Below are 12,462 nucleotides of genomic sequence, written 5' to 3'. Positions count from 1 at the left end.
GCAGCAAGCATCAAAACAATTCTCGCATCCAATTTGAAGACACAATGAAGCACCCAGCTCTTTTTTTTGCCATAGCAGCAGTTGGATACAAGCAAGTTCTCATTATCTATGCTTAGGCTGTTGCTTTGAGATAGAGGATGATTCTGCAGGTTTGACATGTAAAATTGTGAAGGGTAGGCAAGGATCCTCAGTAGAAGGAATTATTCACTAAGGGTGTTCGGAACAATTCTTTAATATTTTCCTTTGCAAATTACAAAGCATTTGGCACCTATTAGGATACATCGTTTGTGGCTGCCACAAGTCCAAATTCAGAAGCAGACCAGGACTATTCTGTTGAAAACTAACAATGAAAGTTGAGCTCCACATGCTGGGTGCCTTCCAAGAATAAGGATACATCATCTCCCAATTTAACAAGTGTTATTACATGTCAGATTTCAGGCGGAGTCCTCCAAGAGAGCAGCAGGCAGAGAGAAATTCTGACAGGATTATGAACTTATTCAGATTCATGCAGAGCAGCATCAACTGGACTCTCCTCATCACGGGAAGATTGCACAATCAATCTCCAACAGCAGTCATATTTCCATCCAGAATGGCAGAACAAACCATGAGATAGTTAAGACTAAAATACCTCTGCCAGGACAGCTCAGAGAGCCTTTGAACACTCACTAGAGGAAGTCTTCAGATGAACCCCAGTCTACAGTCCAAGGTCACTTCCCACCAGCAGGAAGGGAGCTACGTATAAGTTTATTGTCATCTGATTGTAGAAGAACAACCTGATGAGACAGCGTTTGTTACTCTCACACCATTTCATGTGATTTTCCACCTCTTCTCTGTAGTGAGACTCATCATTGATGCTGATGAGGTCAATTACTATTGTGTCATTTAAAACTTGATGTCACTGTTGGAGATAGATCGGGCGATGCAATTGAGGGTCAGTAGCAAGAACAGGAGTGGGCTGAGCACACAGCCCTGAGGTGTGCCAATGTTCAGCATGATGGTGCTGCTATCGACCCAGACAGACTGTGGTCTTTGTATTAGGAAGTCCAGAATCCAATTACAGAGAGGGATGTTGAGTCCCAGCAAGGACAGCTTCTCCACCAGCCTCTGAGGAATGACTGTATTAAATGCCGAGCTGAAGTCAATGAACAGTAGTCTGGCGTATGAGGCATCATTCTCCAGGTGGGCCAAGGCTATTTGGGTTTCTGTGACTAAAAGTTATTGAGATACCAATGAACACAACCTCCAATGCCCTTCTACTAACAGCCCACAAATTACCTTCCTTTTGTTGGCCCAGTGCATGATCTGCCATGCAACACTGCAAACAATAAAACCACGACAAAATAAACATTGCAAACCAAGACATCTTTACATTACAGTGTAAAACACAATACAAATGGTATCTCATCAAACTGCTGCATTCCATGTCCTTTTGTCAATCCTTGTAATATTATGAAGAGTGCAACTTGACTGCGAGAAGCTCTAATTTGCTCTGGAAAAGGCTGCAGATGACCTTGCAGCCTGTATTGGTACCTCATAGGCTTAATTCCAGACTGCAGGATCTTAGCCTTGTGCAGCAATGGTCAGCCTGGCAAGTACAGAGACCATTGGCAGAGTGGGTTCAGAGAGGACAACAAATTATTGTACCAGAACTTCTCCAGTACCCTTTGTGAGATGCCTCATCAACCCCAGTAATCAATTGCTGGACTGCTGACATTCTCTGAATGTCATATATTTAGATCATGGCAGCAAATAGTAACCGTTTGATTTTCTGCTCAGAGTGGAGACATTGGCCATCTATTGCTGCCTCCACAGTGGAATGTTCATGATATTTATGCTGGAAAGGATGGGCTCTGAGTTCCACGTCCAGTTGCTGCTGGATTCCTTCATAATCCTCCACTTGCTCATGGGCTTTCTGGTAGCCCTGCCAATGCAGAAACCATTTCATTGTTCATAACCATCAGCCATCTCCTACTAGCTGCAGCATCAAAGTCCTCATTTAAGTCTTTGCAGTGGGATCAGTGATTAAACCCACCTTTTTGTACCCAAGCTACCATTTCCTCACCTTATCACGTTGCCAACATGTTACTCACATATGCACATCCCATCTCTTGGATAATTTCTAAATCATGTGGTTTCTGCATATTGCTGACCCAAGATTCTCAAAAAGGATTGTCCCGGCAGGCCCATTGTTCCTGCCATGTCACCTCCTCCATGCCCATGAGCCTGACAAGAAATCCCTTCCAACCACAAATAAACCTTTTGCCTGACTCCAACACTCCTCCTCCTCTCAGAATCCAGCCAACTTCCTTATCTCGACCTTTTCATCTCAAATTGCTCATGGGACCAGGGATGCAGTGCTGCCAGAGCTTACCAGAGCACCACTCCAGGCACCTCCTTGTCGCAGTATTTGGTGAGCTCTGGCACCTAAAATATTAGCACTACACCCATGAATGGGACATCAATTGTCTGGACTTCTTCAAAGACCCAGGTCTGAAATGTTGGTAACCGTTTGCTTCCTATGGATGCTACATGACCTTGAGATCCTTGGTAACAGACCTGAAGAACGAATGTTGGGTTTGGTAGCTTCCCACTGCCTTTGATCATGCATTTGAAAGATTCCTGAAAACAGAGAGTCTCTCCTATCCTTTTCTTTCCTCTACCAGTGATTTCATTGTATTGGTGGAGAGGCATGGATCAAAGACACCCTCAGGATTTGTGAATCATTTTTGGACAAATGCAGCAGGAAATAACCCATGTTTGCTACTGAATTTCCCTTCACCAGTTCTTAAATTGTATTGATTCTTTCCCCTTAACACATGAAATGCTGACCATTTTAACCAACCCCAAGACTGAGCTTCCCTGCTAATTCACTAATTATCAAGACAGTTTATGCAAATGTTTAGGATATCATTTGTGGATTTGATCAAAGGTGTTTTGCTATTACACCAGGAGCATAAATTTATTATACATCAACATAATCTATTAAGGTAAAAAGCCTAACATAGTGTAAACAATATGATTATGGCAATTCTATGCCCATTCAACACCAGTTTGTTGGCTTTTCTTTACACTTTTAAATTTGATTTGTTGCTTTTGAGAGTTTATGAACAAACTTTCAGACCCTGTTCTTCTACATCATGTAATTTATCCCTCTTGAAATAGGTTTCATGTTTCATTGTGATTTCTACTATACTTCTCAAGCTGTATTATCTTACTTCACCCTGATACTTTTTTTCCCTCCTTTGGCCTAATATTGACACCAACACCCTTTGTTTAAGAATTCATAAACCTCCTCCCCCTTCTCATCTTAAGATGTTGCTTTAAACTCACCTCTATAAGGAAGCCTTGGGTCACCCCTTGCTACACAAATACAATTCTCACTTCCTTAAAAGCAACTAAACATACAAAGCAATAGACAAACCAAGTAACATTATTTGTGTTAATTAAAAGTAAGCAAAATAAACATGGAAACCTACATAAATGAAATAAATGAGAGATTAAAGTAAAACCATGTACAAAGGTGTTGTTTAAGACTATGATTACCAATGTGAACAAGTCTTGAATTGATTTTCTTGATTGAACTTTTCATTTTTCAAACATTTAATCCATTATCAAAATATAACTCTGGCAAACAGCACAAACTCAAAATTTTGCAGAGACGACTACTAACTTGGAACTCGGACCTCACTTTGTAAATGTTCCTTTATGTGAGCAGGACTGGAATTTTGTGTGAGCTTTCTTTTTATGGTTACCATTCCTGAAGCCTTTTATATAAAAATGGGGTATTTAATGATAAATTCAAATGAGAGCAGAATGTTTCGAGGCCAACCTAAACAGAATAAAACAGACCATATTTTTAAACAACTAAGCAACTTTTTTTTCATGGCCATTCTTGTACCAAAGGAAACAGGAGTAAGTTTATGATATTGCTTTACCTGCATTCTAGAACCTCTGGGCATTTAGAAGCTCAATTTGTTCTAAAGATTCCTGCTGCCTTTGTATTCTAACACAAAAGCAAATTGTAGTTATGAGAATTGAAAGCAATGGCAAGTTTCTCTTGCCGCAATGCACTTCCAGCGATTGAGTGAAGAATGCAAAGAATGCAGCCTGTAAAATCTGCTGAAAAATGCATTTAAATGGTACATTCAGCTGGTCAATTTTAACTGGAGCAAAAACAGCACTTAATTGAAATAGAATACTACCAAGGATTTTCTGCAAAGTACAGGGACAGTTTAATTGGCTGCTAGACAAACTGCCTCAATACTCAGCATGGCACTCCCCTATTAATTGTAGTAGGAATAAAACAAATATGCACACAATTTTTAAAAAGAGCATGGGAAAAATCCACATAATTTAATAACACATACACGCACAATGTATAAAGGAGCATGAGAAAATACATGCACAATTTAATAAAATGTACACACAATGTATAAAAGAGCATGGGAAAATGTACTGCAAGTATTGATCAATAGAAGTGGATTTCAAACTTTTTCTTTCCACTCACATACCACCTTAAGTAATCCCTTACTATTCACTGCTACCTATCTGGGGCTGGTGGCGGGCTTTTGGTGGGGGAGTGGGGTGGTGGGCTTCAGACTGTTCAAACTGAGGACAAACCCACAGACCAGCTTGCTCACAACCTGGCAGACCTAGTGTCAAATTTAGAGTTAGGGTTAGGTTGCTAGTATCCAGGCAGCAGGATAATCATCCCTCTTGTGTTCATTGGTCTCTTCTCTCAGAGGTTATGTGTCACTAGAAAATGCCACTTTTGGTTGGCCCATGCTTTCATTACCCTGTGTCTGTTTCTAGCTTTTACTTCCATTCTGGTATTTGTTGTGCATTGTGATGTGCATTTGGGTAGGTTTATTCTCTGTATAATGGGTGACCATAGGGTTAGGATTAAGGCTAGGTTTGGGTAAGGGTTCAGATTAGTGGCCCACTGCAAGAGAGAGCAGGCAGAGGGCTGCCAAGAGGGAATGGGATAGCGGACCGCCGGGACGGAGTGGGTCAGTGGGCCACAGGAGAGAGCAGGCAGCACTAAAAGAATTACAGTATACAATATATACAAAAAAATTAGGATACAGAATAGACATCCTGACCTGAATTGGCCCGAAACATCAGAGGCGCCTTTTACACTGCAGGCATTCCAGGAATTTATTTAGGTCCCTTTGCGGTAAAAAGATGGGACTGGAATGACCCCCCCCCCTGCATCCTGTCTTAGTGCTTTTTTACACAGCAGGCATTCCAGGGAAAAAAGAGAAAATGTCCTGGAATGAAATCGCAGTTTAAAAAGCATATTTGTTGAACAGGAATTCAGCTGAATAAGTCACAAAAGAACAAAGAGCAGGTGAGTGACTCATCTCCTGATAGCCTAAAGCCTTTCCATGGTCAAAAAGATGCAACTTGGAAATACATTTGGAGTAACCACATCTTGTCTGGAAATTCACAAACCATTGAAGACATAGCAGCTCACATATTCTCCACTCTAAACAGTCATTCCCTTCACGGTTGGCATGTGAAAGAAGAATGTACTACTTACAAAATGCCTCACATCTACACAACAAGACTTCTCCAACAGCACATTCCACAACTGAAACTTATCACAAAGAAGACAATTGCTTCAGTCCTTCATTCCCACCCTGTCTACACCTGTCACCACTTTCAAGCAAACTAAATAACTGCACCACTCTCTTTTCCTCTTCAACACCCCTCATCTCCCTTGGGGCTTGTCATTTGCTCTAGTTTGACTTTCCAAAATGTCACACCCCTGAGCTTGTTCAGTTTCACCCACCATTCTGAGCACAATTTCCCAATTGATCTCAATCCAATTGAAATTTTAGAAAACCTTTATCACACTATATCACCAATTTTGGTGTAATCCACAAAATTATTTACCATGACAACTACATTTGATTCCAAATTGTTAATTGGGAAAATAGTTTCAATTGCTGAGTCATTATAGCAGAAGAAGAAATAAAGTTTCAAACTTGCTTTAAATCTCAACATTAACTACAGAAAGCTAGTAAAAATTACACAAAGGAAAATGGAAACAATTAACATTGTCCAACTTAAAATACCTCAATACATTAGTTTATCCATACGTTTGGTGACTATTTAAATATTTGTAAGTTCAGTGGAATGACAAAAAATAAAGTTAAATCCATTTCCAATGAGTTAAAGGTGGGTTCAGTGAGAAGGCGCAGCCATAAGTAAAAACCATTATTTTCAGTGGAGAAGTACTACCTTCACAGTCTCCGATGATGGTTCATCTGGAATACTTGGTTCATGTTCGACCCTCAAAGTCAACCAGAAAAGGGGAAGCAGGAAAAGAAAAATTAAATTCCTGTGAATATGTTCCATTTTTTCACCTTCAATTATCTTTTAATGAGTGACTTGTGGCTTAATGAACTGTCTGGATTTCAGTTTGAAGATGAATACAGTAAAACACAATCAATAGGACACTCCATCAACACCACCGTTGTATCAGAAAACAGACATCTTCAAACTGGAGTGAAGCACAAAAATCTGCAGATGCCGTGATTGTAGTAAAAATAATGGGAAAACTCCAGTGTCATACAGTGTCCATAGGAGGTAAAAATATATATCCATCATTTCGGGTCCGAGCCCTTCTTCAAGGTAATATACATGCTGTGGTTATATACATAGCTTGAAACACACCAAGATCTAGTTGATCAAAATAGAACATTTTTGCATCAAGAATTAAGTTTTCTGATGCTTAAACATTGCCAATGCAGAGAAAATCCATCATCAATTAGGCACTTTAAAAACTTTCAGAAATTTGAATTTACTCAAAATTTCATAATGTGTTTTCTTGGAGTTGCAAATATGCAAATGTTAGATTTATGGGCAGCAATTACTGTTCGCAGAGACTAATTGTCATTCAAAGCAGGATTTCTGCAACAATTAAAACAAAATAATAATAAAAATAATGTTTTATCAATGTGATTTTGCGCATTTAGCTGCTCAAAAATCAATCGTTTCCATTTTGCCTTCTTAAACAATGTGTTTTCATTATCTTAAATGAAAAATGTTTCAATACTCTGCTCATGTGGCAATTTTAACACAAATAATATGCAGGTGTAGCATTTGTCAAGATACTGATCTTGCTGACCTGTCAAATCTCCTGAGAATCATCAATATCAAAATTTATTTGAAAGTGTGATTGATTTCAGCAAACAAATTGAAAAATGTCCTGACATAGGCAATAAAATAATATGCTTAAATGAAAAAAAAAGAGGGTTATGAGGTAGGGAGGGTTTAGTTTGTTTTTGAAGTTTTATTGGTATACTCTCTATAGGTTGGCACAACATCATGGGCCGAAGGGCCTGTACTGTGCTGTAATGTTCTGTGGTCTTATGAAACACATCCTTCGAAGGAATATTATGATCATAAAAATGAGGCATATTGTCATCCCATTTGTTGCCCATTCTTCTTTCTTTGGCTTGGCTTCGCGGACGAAGATTTATGGAGGGGGTAAATGTCCACGTCAGCTGCAGGCTCGTTTGTGGCTGACAAGTCCGATGCGGGACAGGCAGACACGGTTGCAGCGGCTTCAGGGGAAAATTGGTGGGTTGGGGCTGGGTGTTGGGTTTTTCCTCCTTTGCCTTTTGTCAGTGAGGTGGGCTCTGCGGTCTTCTTCAAAGGAGGTTGCTGTCCGCCGAACTGTGAGGCGCCAACATGCACGGTTTGAGGCTATATCAGCCCACTGGCGGTGGTCAATGTGGCAGGCACCAAGAGATTTCTTTAGGCAGCCCTTGTACCTTTTCTTTGGTGCACCTCTGTTACGGTGGCCAGTGGAGAGCTCGCCATATAACACGATCTTGGGAAGGCGATGGTCCTCCATTCTGGAGACGTGACCCACCCAGCGCAGCTGGATCTTCAGCAGCGTGGACTCGATGCTGTCGACCTCTGCCATCTTGAGTACTTCGACGTTAGGGATGAAAGCGCTCCAATGAATGTTGAGGATGGAGCGGAGACAACGCTGATGGAAGCGTTCTAGGAGCCGTAGGTGATGCCGGTAGAGGACCCATGATTCGGAGCCGAACAGGAGTGTTGGTATGACAACGGCTCTGTATACGCTAATCTTTGTGAGGTTTTTCAGTTGGTTGTTTTTCCAGACTCTTTTGTGTAAAATTTCCAAAGACGCTATTTGCCTTGGCGAGTCTGTTGTCTATCTCATTGTCGATCCTTGCATCTGATGAAATGGTGCAGCCGAGATAGGTAAACTGGTTGACCGTTTTGAGTTTTGTGTGCCCGATGGAGATGTGGGAGGGCTGGTAGTCATGGTGGGGAGCTGGCTGACGATAGTAATTATCAGAGTGCTTGGACAGTATGCAGTTTGCCCTTTTTCACTTCATAGCTTAAACATCACAATGAAATAACCAAACAGTTATTATTGCCAGCATTTCTGATAATAAATGAAATCAATACCTTTTACAATATTTATTATTGACATCCTTAGTATATTTCCAGATTTATTTCACAGCTGCATTGCACCAACAGCATCTCACTACATTGATTTATTCCACTTTGACCAAAATTCGATTCAAACAATCAAGGAAATAGCCAAGTTTAAAATGACTAATTAAAAAACAAAATATTTGTATATGAAGGCCAGGGACAACTAAGAATACAAAATTAAGTCAAATCAGTATTTCCTGCTTGCAGCTGACTCATCTACTGAGGTGAGGTAATTTCTTGCAAACATGACTTGTAAGGATATGGTTGATGTACACTACTGGACTGTCTTCATATCAGTGGGTGAAGAGGCATCAGCCACGCTGACAGGTTCAGGGAAAGAGCAGGATAGAGAGATAACCCATATTTTGAAAACAATCAGATGACAAATGAAGAAACAATTAAAATGGCTCTTGACCCGGGACTGAAAGCTAAAAGTACAGATCAGGGAAGCTATCTTGAGTGAAGTGAACATATTTACCCCCTTTTGTTTCAGCAGTAAGAAGGGAAGAAACAGAATTGATTCTGACTTGTTATGCTGCATGCTTGCCTGCTATGTGGAAGTTAAATCATCTGGATCTGGACTTGTCTTACCAAGTATTTTTCATTCTGAACTGAGATCATTTGCAAAGCACAAGTCAGGACTCATACCACAGATATGGTATCCAATTCCAATCAAAAAGAAATAGGAACATAAAGATGAGCCATTTGACCCTGTAAGTCCGCCCGATGAAGGTCTTTGCGGACCTTTACACCCTCTTATAATAACCTTTCTCTCAGTTAAAATCTAATTCATATTTGTCCTGAACATAGGAAATGACCATGAATTCACAGCTTTCCAGAATAGAATATTGTTGAAGAAAACTTCTCATGTCTGTCCTAAAAGGCTGATCCTGAGTCCAAATTCTACGCACATCCCATTGAGGAGAAACATCATCTATGCACGCAAATGTGCTAGAGAAACTGAGAAGGTCGCACAGCATCTATAAGCCTTCATTGGACAGGTGCTGATCACAAGAGTTGGGATACAGCTGTACTGGAAACAGAACCTGGAATATAGTTTGTGATTTTTGCTCACCATATCATTGGAAGGGTGTGATTAGGCTTGAGAGATTGAGAAGGAAGTTTCCAAGACTGGTGGACTTGAGTTGTAAGGGGAGACTGGATAGAATGGGACCATTGTCTCTGAAGCAAAAAGGCTGAGGAATGACCTTTGAGAGATATATAAAACATGAGGATCACATGGATAACCACAAATGAAAATAGAGGGATAGTTTTAAAGTGAGAGGAGGAAGATTGAAGGGCTTGAGAGATAGGTTTTACACACAGTGGGTGGTGGACATATGGAATGAGCTGTCAGACGAGGTGGTACAGGTGGGAAAAATGGCATTTCTCTTAGATCTCCTTCCAGTAATTTACCTACTATTGATGTCAGGCTCGCCAATCTATAATTACCTGGTTTATTTTTGGAGCTTGATCTGAGATATCCGAGACCAGTGAGGCCACATACCACCCAGGATTCACGATCTCCTCCACAGAACCTCTCATCTGTCTTCCTAGCTGTGGAATCCCCTGTCACTACAGCTCACCTCATTTTCCACTTCCCTTCTTAGCCACAGCGCCTGACTCCATGCCAGAGACCTGATTGTCGTGGCTTGTACTTGGTAGGTCACCCTCTCTCAACAGTTTCTTTCAAAGGGACTCCCATTGGGGGGGGGGGGCTGCTCTTCCCTTTCCCTCTCCTAACTGTAACCTATCTACCCTAGGTGTTACAACTATCACCTAGGTGTTACAGTGTTCCTGTACCTTCTGCCTCCAAAATGCTCCAGAGTTTATCCACTCATACTCCAAAGCCTTAACATGTCTTGTCAGGAGCATCAGCTGGGTGCACTTCTCACATTTGTAGTCATCAGGGAAACTACCAACTTGCCTAACAATGCACATCGTACAAGAGGAGCATTCCTCTGCTCTGGGCTCTATACCACACTCTCCCTATTTATTCTACTCTCTCTTTATCCCACTCTCTATCACCACTACACTACCACACTCTGCCTTCTATGCTGGTTGTGTGACTCCTGGGGGAGGCAAAAAAACCAAAGAAGAAACCTGTGGCCAATTTCAGGGAAAAACTTTGGAAAATTTCTCCCCGACTCCCTGGTGGCAATCGAACAAAGTTCCAGGAGATCACAGAAAATAGAGATGCACCACCAGCAATATTATTTCTAATATTATATAGCAATTTAGACCAATAACAAAAAGAAAGAAAAAAAAATTGATCCTCCTCTTTGCCGCTTCTACCTCTGGGTCGCCACAGCTGCTGCTGCTCCAACTGTGCCTTGCCAGGCATGGGCTCCACGTCGCTGCTTGCTGGGCCTCGCCGGGCCTGGGATCCTCATCGGGCCAGGTAGCTCACCAATCCTCTTACTGTAACTCCTCCTCCCATGATTGAATCTTTCTACCTTGTCGAAATCGCCTCTGATCACTTCTCCCACTGTCCATACACAGACCACTCGCTGCCTTACCGGGCCTCACTGGAACTCCTGCCTCGCGCTCTTTCCAGAACTCTTCTCTAGACAATTTTTCCTCTGCTTCACACCAGCTGACGACCCATACCCTAACTCTAAACTTGCAGTCATTAACCTTGTGCCTCCAGAATTCTCGATCTGCCCTTGGAACAGGGTTGTAGGAATTGTGCAACGACCACCCTTGGAGAGTACAGAATTTTCTACAATAGCATGTCTGAAATGGCTGATGGCATGCCACTGTGACAGGCATCTATCACACACATCTAACTAATTTTAAAATTTTTAGATAATGTTGTTTTAATAGTTTTGTGAATGCATATACTGTGAACAGAATATTAAAATCCAGGACAGGATTTAATTGCACTGCCACAACTTAATAAATATCCTTTCTTTTGAAAGTCGGATAAGATTCTTCGCCATTAACATTGCTGCAGAGGCATTTTCATTAACTTCCCATAGGCAAGTAGCAGTAGTGTTTAATTTTGTATATTTGGATGAAACTCTTAAACTTGGAAGTTCATCTGGATTTGTTCCATAAATTCTTAAACCCTTTGAGTTTCTGAATATTTAAATCCTCACTTAGAGGTGAATAAAAGGAGAAATCTTGGGAATAAAAAAATAATCAAATTGCAGCCATAGAAAATCACACATTCTAAATGTGGTTCCAGGCAGCAAAATTATGTAAGGTTGGTCTATATGTGGATGGCCAGAGGGTTCTTCCTCACGGCTGTAATGGCTAACATGTGGGCATAGATTTTTTAAGTGCTTGGGAGTAAGTAAAAGGTGGATGCAAGAGGTACGTTTTTCACACAGAGAGTGGTGGTACAACAGAATCTTTTAAGAGACTATTGGATGGGTTCATGGAGCTGAGAAGAATGGAGTGTTTGCAGCAGGGAAATTCTAGGCAGTTGTTAGGGTAGGTGATTAGTTTGGCACAACACGGTGGGCTGAAGGGCTTATAATGTGGTGTCGATTTCTATGTCTATAACCAAAATCTGCAGGCAGTAATTAAAAATCATTTTCAATTGCATATTTGGCAATGATGCCATTCCATGAATTCTTTTAAAAGGTACAATCAGCTCCACTGAAATTACTTTGTTCTCGATTAATCTTAGGTATAAAAAAAGTGCAACCTTGCGATCATTGTGTTCCAGTTTTCCCTTTTAATACTGTAATTTAACAAACTTTGGTTACACCCAGTTCTAGAATCTTGGATTAATCAGGTATAATTTAAATAGTTATAATTGACTTGCCTAATTATGCTGTACATCAATTTTGCTCACCAAGTTGATGAGGCTCATGGAGGCAATGGAAGCAAAGGTCACAAGACCATCTGACAGTGATGTATTGAGATTTTAGAAATGATGAGCTGGAACTTTGTGCCTCTGTAAGATTGAATGGGATCTTTGAGAATTAAGTAAATATTATATAATTCAGGTGACGCAAAACCTATAAT

At 40.8% G+C, this 12,462-nt stretch overlaps 1 protein-coding gene across 1 annotated transcript in view; it reads right to left on the bottom strand.

Moving 5' to 3' along the window:
* veph1 (ventricular zone expressed PH domain-containing 1) overlaps positions 1-10,425 on the bottom strand; it is a 175,587-nt gene extending 165,162 nt beyond the window's left edge. Inside the window, 2 exon segments of the mRNA XM_069899101.1 lie at positions 1,758-1,921; positions 10,288-10,425. Coding sequence (XP_069755202.1) covers positions 1,758-1,921; positions 10,288-10,425 — 302 coding nt within the window.
* Positions 10,426-12,462: the final 2,037 nt, after the last annotated feature.

The sequence above is a fragment of the Narcine bancroftii genome, chromosome 9, assembly GCF_036971445.1.
Source record: "Narcine bancroftii isolate sNarBan1 chromosome 9, sNarBan1.hap1, whole genome shotgun sequence".
NCBI lineage: Eukaryota > Metazoa > Chordata > Chondrichthyes > Torpediniformes > Narcinidae > Narcine > Narcine bancroftii.
The sequence above is the reverse complement of the archived record's forward strand: the minus strand, read 5'-3'. Positions and strand labels throughout refer to the sequence as shown.